Source organism: Enoplosus armatus, chromosome 3, assembly GCF_043641665.1.
Source record: "Enoplosus armatus isolate fEnoArm2 chromosome 3, fEnoArm2.hap1, whole genome shotgun sequence".
In the NCBI taxonomy this organism is placed as follows: Eukaryota; Metazoa; Chordata; class Actinopteri; order Centrarchiformes; family Enoplosidae; genus Enoplosus; species Enoplosus armatus.
The window spans coordinates 11,634,044-11,653,394 of record NC_092182.1 but is presented as its reverse complement, the minus strand read 5'-3'; the positions used below and the strand labels follow the sequence as shown (position 1 = coordinate 11,653,394).

At 39.7% G+C, this 19,351-nt stretch overlaps 2 protein-coding genes across 2 annotated transcripts; both read left to right on the top strand.

Annotated features, from left to right (window-relative positions):
* The first annotated feature begins 1,584 nt into the window (after window positions 1–1,584).
* On the top strand, window positions 1,585–7,046 carry mcrs1 (microspherule protein 1). The gene is made up of 14 exons (XM_070902761.1): window positions 1,585–1,723; window positions 2,440–2,594; window positions 2,773–2,911; window positions 3,014–3,178; window positions 3,305–3,414; window positions 3,518–3,626; window positions 3,784–3,922; window positions 4,822–4,897; window positions 5,039–5,067; window positions 5,295–5,387; window positions 5,501–5,583; window positions 5,740–5,827; window positions 6,410–6,537; window positions 6,649–7,046. Exons 2-14 carry the CDS (start codon window positions 2,440–2,442, stop codon window positions 6,733–6,735), a joined length of 1,401 nt encoding a protein of 466 aa, XP_070758862.1. The 5' UTR covers window positions 1,585–1,723; the 3' UTR covers window positions 6,736–7,046.
* A 3,587-nt stretch (window positions 7,047–10,633) lies between these two features.
* Window positions 10,634–17,702, top strand: suox (sulfite oxidase). Its single transcript, XM_070903095.1, has 5 exons — window positions 10,634–10,665; window positions 12,854–12,924; window positions 13,212–13,377; window positions 14,806–15,078; window positions 15,985–17,702. The coding sequence occupies exons 2-5, from the start codon at window positions 12,866–12,868 to the stop codon at window positions 17,206–17,208; spliced, it is 1,722 nt and encodes a 573-aa protein (XP_070759196.1). The 5' UTR covers window positions 10,634–10,665; window positions 12,854–12,865; the 3' UTR covers window positions 17,209–17,702.
* The last annotated feature ends 1,649 nt before the right edge of the window (window positions 17,703–19,351 follow it).

Sequence of the window (19,351 nt, the reverse complement as noted above, 5' to 3'; positions counted from 1 at the left end):
TATACCACCATTTTGTAAATGTAATAAGCTTCAGTATCTGAACCCTGTATTTATTCTAATTTAACACATTTTGAAACTGTTACTGTAAATGTCATTAAAAGGTTTCAAGTTGGACTTCTGCCTCTTTGTAGATTTTATTTGGTTAAACCAATGAGAATCCAGATTACATCAATAATATCACCTGTTTCTTTTGTGTTCATGTGATGCCCGCTTGTCTTAAGAAAAATAATCCCCTCTGTCATGATTCATCATTTTCTTTAAGATTTGGTCCAACTGATGAAACATGTTTCTAATTAATGTTAGTTTGATGCCAGTGAACAACCAACAGTCACGTAGGCAGTAATTTCTAAGAAATACAACGCTGAGTATCAAAGTTCCTGTGTGACATGACCATGTGGACAGTGCAGTGTGAGCTGTGGCGCAGCAGCTGAGGGTCGATAATTTGGAACAAATCAAAAGTTCTTTCAAAATGTCACATCAGCTCTGAAAGCTACATTCAAAGTTATAATCTATAGATGCCCAATATGAATGAATGGGCTCCTGACTTTGTGGGCTTTAACATTTATTGTAGCATTCACACTTATGTGTATTAGATGTGTATACTCCACTGGATGTTTGATATGGTAGGACTGTGAAGCTTAAGACCATATAAGATCAATATTTGACTTTGGAGAAGTGGACCATGGGAGAAACACCACTGGAGCTGAGAGAAACACTGCTTTTGTTATCATATACCGGGTAAACCTGCAAGGGCATCAGAAATACCAGACAACTACACTGGAAAGGTTTTAGAGTCCTGTTGGGAAAAGAAACCAATGAGCTGTGGTAGTTCTACTCAGCAAAAAAAGCAATAAAGTATTATATTAAGACTAGCCCTCTACATCTGTGGTGCCCCATGGTCTTTTATGAAGCCGAAGGTGGTTCTTGGATTATTGGAAAGTAAGACAAGACTGAGAGTTGATTTTACATCAATAAATTGTAAATGTATAATTTAATTGAAATTTACTCATATAGGGATGCATTTAAAAGCACTTCAAATAGGGTAAGGGTGGTTTTCACAGTTCCTGACTTGACCTAGGGCCCCTAGTACTACTACTAGTACTAGTAGTAGTACTAGTAGTAGTACTAGTCATAGTAGTAATAGTAGTACTAGGTACTACTAGTAGCACTACCAGGGGAAGGAGGAAGGAAATGATGAAATCATAATAATAACATTATGTGTCCTAAACATCACACAGTTAAAATAATAATAATAATAATAATAATAATGTGAATATTGTAAGAGGAATAAAACAATGGAAATTGTACTGGTTAGGTACCCAAAATACAGAGTAACTGGTTTTAAGAGCGCCAGAAAATAAATACATATTTTCCTTAGAAATCTTTGAAAAGGTTTCAGTTTCAAATCCTAAGGATATGCTTCGTTTAAATAATTTGTGTAGATGTAAAATATCCGGTCAATAGACGACATATAAAGATGAGCCAGGCCTACACTCCAGACCAGAAGGCGGCGGTAATGCGCCGTAAAGCTGTTTGCCAACCGCGACAAACCCTCGCAGGAAGAAAACAGACTAGCAGAGCAGCTAATGCTAAGAGACGTCAAATTCATGTAGCCAGTTAGCCATGTAGCTAGCTAACGAGGCGTTTATAAAAGGCATAAATAGACTGTACATACTCCGGTTAAAGGATCTGATACCACAACGACGGAAAATAGCGAGGAAAGGTGAGTCACAAGAGAGCGTAGCTAGTTTCATTCGCTCGCTAATTAACTAACACTGGCTATCGTTAGAACGTTGTGATAGCTAAGCTAACGCTAGCTAGCCAACATAAACCAGCGTTATTTTGATCAAATTGTGTTGGCTAAACAAACAGACTGTGGTGCAACATTGTCTCTGCTAACTATCTTACTCGCCACAGCTACTAATTTCACCGTGAATATGACTTACCGATGGTGAACAGGTGAGGCCTTGTGGCAAACGTTACATGTAAACAAAGGCATCGCTAAGTTGATTAGCAAGTCCATTCCCCTGACTCCCATAAACAAAAACACAGCCTCTTGAAAATGAGTCTCAGAGTTGTGAAGTAACATTGTAAATGAATTACTTTTGTCTGCAATCCGTCTGTCTTGTTATGACTTTAACTAACGAAAAGCTGTATGTTGTCATTCAACGTTGTTAAGATGTTTACTATCAACGAGTAACGTATGGTAAAAACAGGTTAATTAAAACCCAATATAACTTCTTTTCAAAATATGAATCTCTTCTTTGATAATCTAAAATGTGTGCTCGATGAACAATGCAACTGTGTGAAGCAAAGTGAAAGGTTTATAACACGATCTCCAGAAAGGATGTCTAGTCTCACCATGTCTTGAGTCCTGCTACTCTGAGCTGAGAAATGTCTGGATTATTTCCTGACGTGTCTCATGTTGTGACTGAACAGATGCAAGCAGGTGACCCTGTGGTTGGAGCACCGATGGCAGTAGCTGGTGCTCAGAGTCGGTCGGAGGACGAAGAGTCACTCGGAGTAAAAGATGTGAAAAGGACGGCAACACAAGCGTTTGGCAGTGGTGTTCCCAAACGCAGAAGTTCCTCCAGGTTTGATTTATAGTCTTATATGCAGCATTATTCCAGCTGTATACTAGAATAATCGTCGCACTTTGTCTGCATTAAAAGTACATATAGATGTGTCGTTTAAAGCTGCTATAAATATTGGATGTTGTTTTTCAGTGGTGCATCTGCAAATGTTTAAAGAATTGCTATATACATTCCTCAGGTCAATAAAGAGGAAGAAGTTTGATGATGAGCTGGTGGAGAGCAGTCTCGTGAAGTCGTCCAGTAGAGTCAAAGGCCCTCCTGTCATAGAGCCGGTCCGCTGTTCAGGGAGTGAACCTTCATCTAGCGAGAAAAAAAAGGTACATAAGACCACAGACTCTGCAGTTTCTTGGAGGATCTCATGCCAAAGATGATACGCTTACAAAGGTTTGATGGATCATTTTTGTGCCTTTTTATGTCAGGTGACAAAATCAGGAACCGCTCTCACACCGCTTCTCACCATGGTAGTAAACCCTGCACCAATCACTAAAAGAGTAAAGAAAAGCAAGCAGCCGCTACATATTACTAAAGACTTGGGACGATGGAAACCCACTGATGACCTGCTACTTATAAATGCCGTTTTGCAGGTGAGCTGTATAGAAGTTGTCATCATTGTCCAAAAAGATGCATAATATTTGTAATTAATGTGACTACTTTGTTTGTATGACTCTGTCTGTCAGTTTACAATCTAATGAGTCTGTATTTGTTTCTAGACGACAGACCTAACCTCAGTTCATTTGGGGGTCAAGTTCAGCTGTCGTTTCACATTGCGGGAGATTAAAGAGAGGTGGTACGCTCTCCTCTACGATCCTGTCATCTCAAAGTAAGAGACTTACCCAGCTGCAGCTTTACCTTCCCCTCCGAGTCTCTATATTAGTCACTTAGTTAAAAGGTACTGAAATTCTCTCGCTTGTCTCTCTGTTTAGGCTGGCATGGCAGGCCATGCGTCAGCTTCACCCAGAAGCCATTGCAGCAATCCAAAGCAAAGCTCTCTTCAGTCAGGCTGAGGAGGCACTGCTGGCTAAGATTGGTTCAGTAAGTGAAACTGTTAACTGTCTAATGGTGGAGAATGAATGGCAGTTGAAGAACAGTTTTTGTTTATCCAGCTCATGGCATACAGGCTTCTTTTTAAATGTGCACATTGGACTGCTGTATTCACAAGCGGTTTTGTGTTACGTTTGTCATTGAACAGACTAGTCAGCCCAAACTGGACGTGTTCCAGGAGCTTCTGAACAAACACCCCGGTGTCTTTCACCCATCTCGTACCCCCAAGAGCCTGCTGGTGCACTGGCAGCTGCTAAAGCAGTACTACCTACTGGATGACCAGAGTGGTGAGTTGAGTTGCCTACACATTTATACCAGTATAACTTCAAAGCATTTAGTAATTTATTTTGTTTTAATTGAGCAATTTGAGAAATTTGAAAATCTGTGCTCAGATTCACATTCAGTCAATTATGAATATAATTGTGAGTCTTGGTCTTCCTCCAAGCAAATTGCAATATGTCTGTTTGGGATAGTCATATTGGGGACAGGACATGACAATCTGATCACCAGCAGTAACTTGTGCTTGGAAAGACCAGAGGGCAAGACTCTTCTTCATGTGTATGTAGCCAGAATGAACACCAGTGTGTGTGTATGGATGGAAAAATTAAAGACAGAGAGTCTTTATAGAGAGTTATTATAATTACAGTAATAAACTACATTTTGACTGTTCGGGTGGTGTTATTTTCTTTACACATAACCAGGCTCAACTCTTAATAAAGCTAACTAGCATGACACTCAAAATTGATAAGAAATGTTCATTTTGGTAAAACATGCCTAATGTTAACTGCAGTGAATTGCCAATATGGCCACCCTGATCAACTCTCATTGATTTCACCCAATAGTTGTAATTTCTATTTCAGTTATTTAGCACATTAATAATCCCTTTTGAGAGATAACAATACCTCTTTGAAATTATTAATAGAAATCTGGATAGCAAATTAAGACAACGCCCTCAGTAATCAATAATCAGAGGTCAACAGCTGACAGCTTGATCTGTAACAAGTATCATGGAAATTACTTAACAGTTTATTGAATAATCAGATAAAGTAAAACAAAGTGTGAAAAAAGTAAAGATAAAGTATGTGAGCCTCTTTAGTGTGATATATGAGGAATCCCTGTGTGTTGTTTTCCTAAATGAAGTGATGAGTGTCGCAGTTGTCTTATTGGCTTTGATTGTGTGTTGCAGTCCAGCCTCTCCCTAAAGGCGACCAGGTCCTCAACTTCTCTGATGCCGAGCAGATGGTCGATGATGTAAAGTTAAAGTAAGACAGCCATTCATTTTCATCATTTACATCATTCTTTTAATCTCCTGTTTTTGTCGATGTATTCAAAGTATTTTCCATCTTCTCAGTTAAGTATTGTGCGCCCATGAATTTTCAAGTGTTCTGTTTCTTTCCACACAGGGAGAGTAGAGATGAGGTGCTGGAACATGGTAAGAAATTCGATTTTGAAGTTTAACACAACTCATCTTGCACAGTTAGATCATGTACCTTGTGAATGGAAAGTCAAAGTCCCTTTTAGTTATGATTTGTTATAGCAGCTAGAAACTTCCTGTTGCTCATTGCCTGAAATTAAAATGTCCTAATGGATTTGTTGTCTCTGTATAACATGGTTAAAAATCTTTGATCGTCTTCATATCGTTTACATAAACCCTTTCAGAGCTGATGATTTCCGATCGTCACCAGAAACGAGAGATCAGACAGTTGGAGCAGGAGTTGCCTCGTTGGCAGGTCCTCGTGGACAGTATCACAGGTGTGTAAACTGTCACTCACCAAGCACCAGCAGATGGCTTTTATAGGTATATTTATTTTGAGGGATCCAGTTTAGTGGAACTCATTCATGTTCATGTGTGTTTGGGTCACAAGGGATGAGCATGCCTGACTTTGACAACCAAACGCTGGCAGCATTACGAGGAAGAATGGTTCGCTACCTCATGAGATCGCGAGAGGTGAGAAGTCTTTCAGAAACAGTTGTTACAGAGAAGCAATGTCGAGGCGTCGTGTTTGTGAGAAGAAAATGGAAGGAAACAGGGAGACGGATATCTTTTCTGTGAAGATGTATTTTCACTATGATGCTAATTATCTTTTTACTGGTGTCCACACAGATTACGTTGGGCAGGGCGACCAAGGACAAACCCATAGATGTAGATCTATCGCTGGAGGGACCTGCCTGGAAAATATCAAGAAAACAAGGTGAACAAACTCATCAATTGTCGGGCTGTCATGTGACATGTTGCCGCTGAGAGATTGGAAACAAGATAACAACAGAAACAGAAAGTTTATGGAGCATTTAAGAAATTATTACTTATGTAATATATTTTAAGATTGTATGCCTGTTTTTATGTCTGTTCAGAATATGGTGGTCAAAGGTCAACGTTTTGGCCATAACTCAAGAATTGATGACCATATTTCACAATTGGTTGGACAATGAATTGGTGTCACTTTTGACTCAAAGGTCAAAGGTCATTGTGGCCCCCAAAAAGGTCCCTGCTCTGGGGGTAGTACAGAATTTGCAAAAAGTCACAGTCCTGCAGAATTTGCACACAAAGGAGTTTATGTCTCAAGGAGTTTGTATCCCAAAAGGTCATGGTCTTTGATAGACAGTTTATTTTATACCAATATATTGCTTTTATTGATTTATTCTCATGTTAAAATAGTAATTCTTTCAACTGTGATACCCTCTGATATCGCTATGTAACTGAACTACCAATTATCAGTCAATCATGTTGATGTATTTTTTAAATGAATGGTTATCATATGTATTGATGTCTACAGGAATTATCAAACTGAAGAATAATGGAGACTTCTTCATCGCCAATGAGGGCAGACGACCCATCTATATAGATGGCAGACCGGTCTTGTCGGGCAACAAGTGGAAACTCAACAACAACTCAGTGGTGGAGGTGTGTGGAGGGTGTCAACCAAGTTATATACAATTCAAATTGAACCCCCTGCCTATATTTGAGTGGTCCTGCGCGAGACATGGCCCTAACATATTGTATCTGTCCCTTCAGATTGCAGGTCTTCGCTTTGTGTTTCTGATTAACCTGGAACTCATCTCACTAATTAAAGCTGAAGCAGCCAAGATGACACAGCAGTGAATGTCAGCCATCCAGCAGAGGAGAGGACATGCAGGACGTACTGGCAGGCCAATGGATCCCGTCAATCCTTCTGTTGACCGTCAGAGGTTAACAGTTTCTCTCATGAAGCACAGCAGTGCCACCACGAATCAGACCGACAACGGCCATGTTAACCTGAAATGTGAATTTTAAACAGGTTTTACTTGTTTGTTGTTTGGACATTTTCCATGTTGTAATGTAGACACACTCTCATGGTAGAGCCTTGTTTTTCTTTTCCAATTTTTCAGAATATTGTATTTAAATTCTGTAGTAAAGCTTTTTCAAAATATTAAACTTGTATACACGATGATGTGAAGTTCTCTTTTGAGTCCAATCTGCTGTTGAAACTTTGAAGTTTCACATATTAACAAAAAACTGTGTATCCTGTTATCAGTGGAATTAGTTTAAGGCTCCTTAACCTTACATACTGTCAAATCTACTGAATGATGCATCAACTATTGTGAAATTAGATTGGACAAAGTGACCTATGTACACCAAAGTCAAGTTTAGTGTAAATTGGTGACTTTGTTATCAAGCTGGGCATTTATGTCTGTTTCTGATTTTCTCTAACATGTTTTCAGTATCAAACACAAACAAAAACACACTAGGTTGAAATATTCAAAACTCACTGTAGCATGTGATGGAGTGGGCAGAGCTACTTATTTGAGGGATGTTTTTATTAGTAGGCAAGTAAAACTTTATTTTGAAAACCAGGGTTGCAAAGTGCTTAAGAGTGACCAAAACAAACAAACAAAAGAAAAAAAGATAAAGCAAAATAATTTGACAAAGACAAGCAGGACTTGTTATAAGAAGAACTATTTAGATCTTACACGTTTATTGCTGCAGTGTTTATTGTGAACACTTTGCCACCAGGTGGTGCTAAAGAGCCCAGTAGTGTCAGACAACAAGGGTAATCTCTGCACATGTTAGTGACAGGGTTAGCCTACAGTAACAATAGAAGCAAATACTTGTTCTGCATAGCACTGTCTCATCTTTCTCTTGGTTAAAATAACTAATATTCTATAGGTTTGTAATGTTTCTGGTCAGGCTGAAATCCTGATCACCTATCTCAGGGCAGTTGGTTACACAGATTAAAAACTACAAAAAAACCCAAACAAATCCATATAAGATATGCAAACTACACTCAGGTACAACATCATTCATAAACAAATGACATTAACCTTACACAACAATAAAAAATCAATGACATTCATGACTAAAGTATCATTATGACATGTACAGCCCTAATACATTAACAGGGTGCACCCAACTGCCACCATTACTCTTAAACAAATATGTATCTAAGGTGTGTAAAGTTTGACTGTGCCCTGGTTGTTGGCTTTCTTTATGTGTGGAAATGTCAGACAGATCTGCCACTTATCAGTGAGCTTAAGGAAGAGTTTTGTCTGTAAAATGTTTCTGGTCCATTCACAAAGTGTACTTCACTGTCATGAAGGTGTCAGAGGGCAGTAAGGACACGCATAGAAATGACTTGGATAACTGCATGTATCATTACCACGATACAAAAAAATGAAAAAAAGACGTTTTACTGTTAAGATTCATAAGGGCGTGTGTAAAAAATACCAGGAATGTTGGAAATATTGTTATCAAAACACAGACAGTACAGTACAGTGAACATGTTGTTGCCATAGAAACTAACTCAATATGTGCCACAGGTTATGTTTTTACTGGATTCCCCAAACATGGCATGGCTCACACTGGCAAAGTTTAAACAAGGGAAACAGACAACCCTCAGACACATTTTACACTACAGTGGTCAAATCCAAACATTACGCTTCTTCTGTAATATTCTGCTTCTCAAATATGTGTCAGCAGTAAATGCCTAAAAGATATGTAGATAAATTCTGTCTATATTTCCTCCGCTGTAACATGAATTACTTTGTAGATTTTAGTTAGAGGTGCATCAATAAATCATTACTGCAGTCTATTTACAGTAAAAAACTCACAAACAGAAAAACAGCACTATTACCAAGAAGACTGGCACTGGCAGCAACTAGCTGTATCATACAGCTGGTGTGTGGGCGGATTGATTTATGACACAAACCTGTAAGGAAACACTGTTTGGTGGAAATGGGGCAAATGATTACCAAGTTTCTCACAATAAATGCAGCTGGAAACAAAAGATTTGAACACTTGTTCTCTTCAGTAAACCAAAGAAGAAAAGAAATATACATGTGTGGTGATGCCTAGGAAGGAGAATGGGGAATTGGTAACCTTTAATAGAAAGCAATGGGGTTTGTGGGAAATGTGGTTTAAATTTTGAGAAACAGTGTAAGATAGAATTTATCAATCATAAGGCTCAGATAGGCTTATTCTTTAATTTCTTCCCAAAGCATCACAACTCAAAAACTGCAATGATAATTAAGTAGTTTATTATGGCTATGCAACACTTAACAGTTAAAGTTACCTCATCGCTCTTACTGTGAGTGCTAACGTCTCATATTATAGACATTAATTTTTCACTTTTGTTGCTGCTGATTTGATAATGTTATTGTTCAACACCTTTTTGCATTGCCACAGCAGCGAGACATATCTCTGGTGAAATTGTAATATTTCCACACGCCTATCTATTGTGTGTACCTGCAGTTGACTGGAGTAATAAAGTTTCCTGATAAAAACTTCCTCATTGATTCCCGCTGAGGGCTGCCAGCCAGCAAGAGGTTTTACTTTGACTTCAACAAATAAAATAGATCCAAGAGGAAAAAACTAAACGTTTCGTCAAATGAGAAGACGCTTTCACTGCAGCTTCTTTTATTATTTTTGTCCCTCCCTGAAGCAGATTGTTCATTACTGCTGTTTTTGTATTTAGAGGCGTATCTGGTGTCATCAGGTTGTTGAGTCTCAGATCAAATCTGTGAGGGTTTACTCTACGCACACACTCTCCAGCACAGATGCTGCTGTTGGGCCTCTGTATTTTATACACAACAATATTCTCATATCTGTTGACAATGTTGTGTTTTATTTGAACCTGCAGTGCACCTCCTCTCTGCATGTTCACTGTGTACATTCAGGTGCATTCAGGCTTTGCTCAGAGAGTTTAACTACTGAAAGAGACAGACAGCTTGAAAAATAAGTGTTGGATCATGTCTGTAGGCAGGACTTGATGACTGGTGCATAAACAAATTAAATCAAATTACCACATGACCACTGACACATGTGCACTTGGGAATTTAAGGGCTCCTGAGGTCCCTTGTGTACAGACACTGGTACAGCTTTCTCATAAACCGCCCTTTATTAAGGGTCTGTAAGCTGTAAACAATTTAGTAATTTCTAATTAATCATGAGCCATTAATAACAATAGATTTTGGGTTTCTAGGCAGGTTGTATTTGGTAACAATGCAGCTATAAATGTTCATAATGCATTTATAACTGCTTAATAATTTGCTGATAAATTGATTTTCCGGATATGATCAACCCTTTTTCTGAGTGGAAAAGGGCTAAGTGGCAAAGTGGTCCAAGTGGCTTATAACCGATCTATAGAGCTTAGTAAACATTAATAAAATTAGTTATAACTTATGAATCCTTAGTAAAGGGTGCCTTAGTAAGTTGTAGCCAGTGTTCATCCATGAACTAATGAATTCTTTAGAAACCACTGAAGCACAACTCATCCAAACGGATTTCTTAAACGTGTTAAAGTCGGATTACACCTAATTATCGGTACAGTGCCTCGCCTGTTCTATTGGGGGACTTTGGGCTGCCACCATGGACTGCATAAAAGAAGTGAAAGAAGGACTTTTCCACATGACAGCGATAAATAAGTAGCGTTACTAGTTGTCTTGAACGCGCCTCGGTCGGTGTTTCTGTGGCGTGTCAGAGCTGTGCAGCGTTAGTTGTTTCGGTTGCACAACGTGGAGAGCATCTGAGAACAAGCAGGCGACCGACACAACAGAAGTGAGTACGTTTGGTTTTGTTTAGACGAACAAACAGAAACTCACACGGACGTTTCTTCTGTTTATGAACGTAATTATGTGAATGAGTGGGTGAAGTCGGGCAGGCTGACTATCAGTGGCAGGCTTGCTAACCTGAGTGTTAGCTAAGTTAGCCATGGCGATGATGATGGTGATGATTATGAGGCGCTAACGTTACAATGTCCGATTTAACGTTGCTAGGTAACGTTAAAGCCTAACGTTTCGTTCTTTGAGATAGTCAATTGAAATTGACCATCGGTGGTTTGTATGTGGTTTAATGGACACGGATCCCTACGAGGCTACTACACCTGAGGCACACTGATAACACATGTACACCAAATAAGTTGCAGATGTTGCCAAAGTATCTTCAAAAAACATTACATTAAAATGTTAAAGGCGAGCAAGTTTCGGTGTGTGAATAGTAATGAATCGCCTTTTGTAGATCCAATTGCTCCACATTTAATTACTAAATTCAGTGTGGAGCGAAATTAGCAAACGCACCCAACATCATGTATGTGAGGGGAAAATGGAAGGTGATCAATAATCTTTTAGTTTAGGGAGCCTATGATTTGTCAGTACCTGGGAGTATTATGGTGTAGAAAAGTTATTTTAAGTATGTGAAGTCACTTCACATGGGGGAGTGTTGCAACCATACAGTCCTTGTTGTGCACCACAAACCTCAGGTTGAACATCTCAGTTGTTATCAAATTCCTGATGTAATTAAAATGTGTTTATTAAAAGTGTTCTGTATGTATCCAGTTAAATTGAAAGGCCTCAATGTAGTTTTATAACTGTAAACAACTGAAATGTGACATTGGTGTTACAATTCACTCTTTCTAGTATTTACATGTTTAAAAGCCTCAAATATGACTTTCTCAACTATGTCAAGTTTCACTTTGACTTTTTTTGTTAACAGGTGAATTATTGACTTTTTAATTCAGCTATGGTGACAAATATAATCAGTTCTTTTCTGAGGGAACAGTGAGTATGTAGTAGTGAGACTATAAAAAACCCAGTAGGAGATTACCATTTCACCTTCTAACCCCTTGTAGTTTCAGTAGCTGGCTGCTGCCAGACATGCTGCCTCAGTGAAAGCTGGTTGAAGATTACCCTGAGTAATCTTAATGGCTACTGTTGACAGTGATATGACAAGTGTAATTGATTCATAAAGCAAAGCTCCTCCACATGCTATCTGTCATTTAATGTGTGACCTGTAAGTAATGCTTTTTATTTTCATCACGTGACTTGCAACACATTTTTTTTAACAACACAGTAATTTAATTTTCTTTTCCCAGGAAAGTTTTGACTTCTTATTTTGGTCTGAAGCTCCAGTTAACAGTGAGATCTTTATACTTTATCCTTCCAGTTAGTCAGTCTCAGACCTTTCCTCATAAAGCAGCCCTACCCCGAGATGTTTTCTAAAGGTTAGAGACAGTTGGTCTGCGCCTTGATTCAGGCTGGAGTCATTACAGAGTCATAAATGTCAAGGTATTGTCAACAGAAGAAAACAAAGTCCTGTCAAATTACACTCTCGAGTTAAATTGTAGTAGGTTTCAGTCAGTGTCTCTACTGCATGCTGAACAAACTGTCTGTTTACGGGAGCTCCAACATTTCTGTGGTAAGAGAAGAGTGAAGCTCAGCCCTCCTCTGCTCTGCTCACTCCCCCTCAGCTGGTTGGCTCCTTTTGAAGACTGAAGTAACTGCTGGTTGGTCAGTTCAGTAGGAGTTGATGAGTTTAAAGGTTCAGTTGGTCGTCTTAACAGGAGCACATGTTGGCTGTGAAGAGAGAGGAAGTTTGGTGATCTATGCTGAAATGAAACTATATTAGACTGTACATAACCTTCAAGGAAAAAAAGAAAATGACGCACAGCCTGTTACCAGCTTTTCCACGACTGTCCTCACTGTGTCCAAACACATCACTGACTGAAGCCTGTATTCAGCAGGACTTTGCATATTCCTCCAGTCAGACCCACTGTACATTATGATTCAGTGCTCATTTGAAACACATTGTCATAAGCACATGAAGCTGCTGATGGTTTCAACAGTTATGTTCAGTGATCTGGATTGAAAGGAACTTCATGAACTCATTCATAGAAATCCAAACTGTCTTTGCAAGATGTGAAATTATTATATTATACTTTTTTTCTTTCTCAATTCAAATTTCCTCCAAGAACAACAGTGCAATGCTGCTTCTCAGATGCTGCCACAGCCTGACTCGATTTGGCCCTCTCAACACTCAAAGGTACAGTACTGAAGCAAAATGGCCATTTGTCACAGCTATTATACCTTTACCCCTCGAGACAAATATGTGACAGTTGCCAAAATATATAAGACTTACTTGACTATCTGGCATTTACTTGGCCTGTCGCTGACAGAGTGGTTAAGTTCAGAGGACAGAAGGACACTACAAATTTCTGTGTTACATTTTTGTGAACAACATACCCTGAGTATCAGAATCAGAAATACTTTATTGATCCCATTTGTATAAAAGTTACATTTAGATTTAGACTTTTTTTTTCCCTTTCATAGGCATCACGTGGCACCTGCCGTGGCATCGTGTGCAGTCCGTCTCTGGAGCAGCAGTGAGGACCAGAGATCGTACCAGCGAGCCCACGGTCCCAGCTGGAGTCATGCCCTGGCAGGACTGCTGGCTGGTACAGGGGCTGCACTGGCTTATGGCCTCCACCACCACAAGGTAGGAGGAGACGAGATCTGTAAAGACAGTCAATGTTTCGTTTGCTTTTATTGTGCCAACACTAAATTATAACAATTAAACATATTTTTAAAAACAACACAAAGACATGATTTTGATTGTGACAAGTTGTAATGAGAATTTTACATTATTTTTGATATCTTATGGACTAAACATGTAACAAAACAATAATCACTAGATTCATTTAGTTGAAATGTAGTTGCAGCTCGGCAACACAACACCCATTTGCCAGATGTTTTGTCTGAGCGGTCTGTTTCTGTAAATGTACAGTATATGTTACACGCTTAATCATAAAAGTATTGTATTGTTTGGCCAATTTTAAGAGAGAATTTGCAGTGTTCCCTCTTAGTCACACCCTTTTAGGGTTTTTTGCAATTTCAGTCTCATCTGTTGGTTCGCAATGTCAGGTCATTTGTCAATTTCCACTCCCACGTTTTATGTGACTCAACATGCATGCACATCTTGAGCTTCTCTTCATCTCTCCAGAGAAAAAAGAAAGAAAACTCATAGGGTGTTTAGACTGCAGAAATCCAGGAATGGATTATAACCTCTACTCCCCAAACTGCTGACTACAAACGCAGGAATGTTTTAGTGGCATCCTGGATAGCTCATCGTGTTTTTTTTTAATTTTTGTTATGTATTATTAAATGTAACTTAAATACCAAACTTTAATTTATTTCTTAAAAATGTGTATAAGATCCACAAAGCTCTCACATGTTCAGTGAGGAAGCATTAACCACACCAAGCAGCAGTGCAGCTCTCCTATATATTTGTCTGAATAATTAACAGAGTGATGCTACTGTTTCAAGTCTGTTTCAGTCTGTTTCAAGACTTTGTAGCTGCTTTTATTATTAGTAGTAGTACAACTAGTAGTACAGTAGTAGTAGTAGTAGTAGTACCAGTTGTATATGTCAAAGTCATGTATTTGCTCAGAAGCTCCTACTTTCTGTTTTACTGTGTTTTGTCTTAATCCTTCACAAGTAATTTGAAGAAAATTAAAAATGAATAAAAAGTTAACAATTCAGAAAAGCAACTCAACAACATGTTGCTGCTGCTTGACATCTGACTGTGGAGTCAACATGTGTTGTTTGCACAAATAAGACTGAGGCCACACACGGTGGTTTGGTGTGGCAGTATGGGCTGGTGGAAAAGCTGCAACTTGAATGTTTTTGAGTATTAGATCTTCTGCCTAATAGGGACAAATAATGACAGTTACAAAGTGATCACAGAAGAATACAAATGATCTTTCAGTCACAGTTGTATTAAGAAAAATGTATGTTTGCAACATATTCTTTTCAAAGTAAATAACTGCCCTCCAGACTGGCCTCCTGGTTTTGGGTCTTCTTCCCTTTTAAATGTCCTTTGTGACGGATCGCAGGACTGATGTCTCCCCTCTTCTGTCTGGCGCAGGCTGAACAGGCAGACACCGTTAGAGTGCAGACCATAGAGAAGACCTCCGCTCTTCCCATCTTCACCCAGGAGGAGGTCACCAGTCACCGCTCTCTGGAAGATGGTGTGTGGGTCACTTACAAAGGTGGCGTCTATGACATCACTGAGTTTGTGGCCATGCACCCCGGTGGGGATAAAATCTTGTTGGCGGCAGGCGGAGACCTTGAACCCTTTTGGGCGCTGTACGCTGTACACAAACAGGAACATGTGCTGGAAATCCTCTCAGAATATAAGGTGGGCCAACTTTTGGTTTCTGTTAATAATTTGATTAAATGACAGGAAATAAAAGGATGAGCGTGACTTTGTGTGTGGGTAAAAAGTTTATGTTGAAACCAAATAGCAAAAAAGGACTCACACTGTTATCCTCTAAAAATAAAATGTCTAGTGACTACAACTACTTAAAGTTTGTTAATAGGTACATTTCTATTACTTGTGTCTTGTAGTGGCAGAAAAAACACACATTGTCAATGTTTGTAAGCCTATGTGTAGACATTTGCAGCGAAAACTTACAGCAGACCTCAAGTATTAACCATTACTGCCTTTTTTTCATTTTAACGTTAGTGATAAAACCTATAGCTGAAGCTATGAAAATAAAAATATATAATAAATAAAGTTATAATAAACCATAATTTCCTTTAAGAGCTTTAACTTGCTTGAAGTGCAATTCACTCACAATATACATTACAATAACTCCCCCCGTAAGCATATATTTAATATACAAATCCATTCAAAATGTTTGCTGTATCTTTGAGAAATAGAAACAGAGATTAATGTGAGCCTATGGCAGCTGTTCAACAGGTGACGTTGAATTTATCCTTAAATGAACTTGTCATTTATTTTTTCCATCTTGCACTTGATCACTGAAGACACATATTAAAAAGGTCTAGTGCTACTGTATACTGAGGACAGCTGTAGGCTAAATACTGGCACTCCCTCAAGTGGTCAGTGAGAAAAATGCTCTGCTGATGTTTTCCCTGCGGAGTTTCCTTGTAAACAAACATAGTTCTTTGTCTGCTTTTGCCTTTGAATTGCATTTTTTTAGATGAACAGAAAAGTTCAGCTGAAAATATGTGACAGCTGGTGGCATTGAGTCAGTCCCCTGTGGTCTAATAAAATGTTTGTGCCTGTGGTTAACACAAGGTTGGTGAGCTGAGTGCAGACGACCTGAAGAAGCAGCAGACTGTTAAGTCGTCTGACCCCTACTCTTCTGACCCTAAGCGTCACCCCGTTCTGCACATCAACAGCCTCAAGCCCTTCAACGCTGAGCCGCCTCCTGAAATCCTCTCTGACAGCTACATCACCCCCTCTGCTATCTTCTTCAAAAGAAACCACCTGCCAGTTCCCCAGGTGGACCCGGCTTCATATAAGCTGCACGTGGAGGGACTACCTGGGGGAGTGCTGACGCTGTCTTTAGAAGAGTTGAAGACTCGATTCCCCAAACACACGGTCACCGCCACGCTGCAGTGTGCCGGCAACCGCCGCTCGGAGATGAATAAAGTCAAGCAGGTGAAAGGACTGAACTGGGGCATCGCAGCCATCAGTAACGCTACATGGAGTGGGGCGAGGCTCAGGGACGTGCTGCTGGCAGCTGGCTACGGTCCAGATGTGGCCCAGTGGGCTTGCCATGTTCAGTTTGAAGGATTGGACAAAGATGTGACCGGGACAACCTACGGTGCTTCCATCCCTCTTAACAAGGCAGTTGGCAAGGAAGGTGATGTGCTGCTGGCTTACGAAATGAACGGCGAGGATCTTCCTGCCGACCACGGCTACCCTGTCCGGGTTGTGGTACCTGGCACAGTGGGCGCTCGCAATGTAAAGTGGCTTGGTAAGATCATAGTGAGCGCGGAAGAAAGCAGCAGCCACTGGCAGCAGAACGACTACAAGGGCTTCTCCCCCGGGACGGACTGGGACACGGTGGACTTCAAGTCTGCTCCGGCCATCCAAGAGCTGCCCATCCAGTCAGCGATCACCACGCCGGCAGACGGCGCTGTGGTTGACCGCAGTGTTGAAGAGGTGACGGTGAAGGGTTACGCCTGGAGTGGCGGGGGAAGAGAGGTTGTTCGTGTAGACGTTTCTCTGGACGGAGGGAAGACGTGGCAGGTGGCCCAGCTGAGGAGCAGCGAGAAGGGACGAGCACCTGAACCCTCGCCCCCACCGGGACGAGCCTGGGCCTGGAAGCTGTGGGAGGTAATGGCTCCTCTTCCCCCCGAGGCTCAGGAGCTGGAGATAGTCTGCAAGGCAGTCGACAACAGTTATAACATGCAGCCGGACACAGTTCCTCCCATCTGGAACCTGAGGGGGGTGCTGAGTAACGCCTGGCACAGAGTGACGGTGAAGATTAACGAGGATGAGGGCGAGGAGTAGACTCAGCAGTTTGATCCACATTCAAGATCCAAAAGGTCGTCTGAGTGGACATTGTTTTAAATCTGTCACTTATACTTGGAAAGTGAGGGGGGGGGTCATAACAGACATAGCACAATATTTTGAAGTATTATAAAAAAGTATAACAACAATTACAGCAGTTTTGACGCACAGCCTTGAAGTATTTATTCAATCCCGTTGCCTGTGAAATTTGAAGGATTTTCAGCACTGAATACCTCAAACAAAGCTGTAAATGACCAAAAGATGTCCAGTTTTATGTAGTGATGATTCACTTGAACATGAAATGAACACGTGATTCAGTTAATTCTGAGTCTTTGTGATTTGTAGAAAAGCAGAAGAATTTATTTTTGTAATCAGCATTGACATTCTTAAGGCTGAAGATGTATGCACAGTATATGAAAAGGATTGAGTTACTTGTGTGATTTAACATGCTTCATAATTTAAAATCCTTTCAAATAATATTATGAAATCTAATAAACTGGAGTTTACTGAGACTGGAATCAACACTGGGAGCGTTTGTTCATCTGCATCTGTTCATCTGTTGCTGACTGATTAATATCCTTGTGAGAACATAATGACTTTTTCTGGGAGAACTTTGAACTGTTTTAAGGAACCAGGATCAGCTGTCAGTGGTGAACATTCAGTTCACCGTTCAGGTATGAATGGTGAACTGAATGTGTTTATGCTGCAACACAACCACACATTGCAGAAGTCTGGGAACTTCTTGACCACAGTTTTGACCTGATGTGTGCCGGCCTCTCTGTCTCTGTGCTCTGGCATACAGGTGAGTGTAGGGAGGATTTAGGATTTAGAGAAAGATGGTGAGAGTTGAGGTTTGACTCCTTACAAGGAGAGAGGGGAGAAGTAAATAATGTGCGTTAACTTAAATATCTGTCTGAACCCGAGTAACTACAAAGCTTCTCCAAAAGAAACCCTGCTTTCCAGGGTCATGGAAATATTCTGTTATATAATTCATTGGAGTCATATTGACAGTTCAATGTCCAAGCTGCTGAATTCCTGTCCTGCATCAGCACTTGGATTACACTATGTATTGTGTAAAATGTACGTTATCGTTGAAGATGATGAATAAAGAGCTCTAATTTTACACTGACGTTCTTCTGCTGATTCAGTTGCTTCTTAGTGCTAAAGACTGGTGAGGTGTCGGTGCAGCACATCTTAGATTAGCTCTTGTTTTGTTTGCGGAAATGAAAAATAGTCTTTTCTAATTCTTATTTAAAGACCTTTTCTTGTTACTCAGATTTGCAGTTTTATAGTTGATGAAAGACGAGATAATTTTTCTTCAAGGGTCATTTTAATTAGGAAAACTTTGTATTAAGAATGTTACTAATTGTAACACTCATTAATTAAAAAAAAAAAAAAATATATATATATATATATATATAATACTAATACTAACCATTTACTGTATAAGTATTGTCGTTCCAAGCGCCACATTAACTTACAGTGTGCATAACTATGGTGTGATTAAAATTTGAATTCCTCTCGTAGTTTTGCATAGAAGCTAGAAAACTGCTGCAATTTTTCATCTTCACCAGTGTTCTTTGTTTGCTCGCTGGGAGCTATGGGAAGTGCCACTTACAGTAAGAAACCTCCCAGTATAAATTATCTAACCCTAAAAGATGACATTGTTCTCACATGTTGGTGATACATTTTGATGTTTTGAAAAGCGGAAGTTGGTTCTGCTAAATGAACAGATCAACATCACTTATTTGTTTGAGTATGGCTCTAAAATCTCTCTCAAATAATTTAATATTAAAACATTTTTTCATCATATTTGATTCATTTTGCAGCAATAAAGTTTCAACTGCAAAGATTTATCATTAACAGTTACACGTACAAAATCTGGGGTCCTCTCCTGGATTTTGTTATTTTGGCTTCTGCTCTGAAGTTTATTCAAATTGTAAAACTTGTCTCATGTTTTCCAGATACCTCCTGCAACTTTTACGTAGTGATTCTTAAATGTGGTAACAGAGGAAACAGGATATGAAGTGACTCAGACAGCATCCTGAAAGAAAGATGTTGCAGCTGGCAGGAAGGTAAACAGGAGGAAAAAAAGATGTAAAAGTTGAGGTGTCATGTTAGATATAACAGAATGCAATAGAAC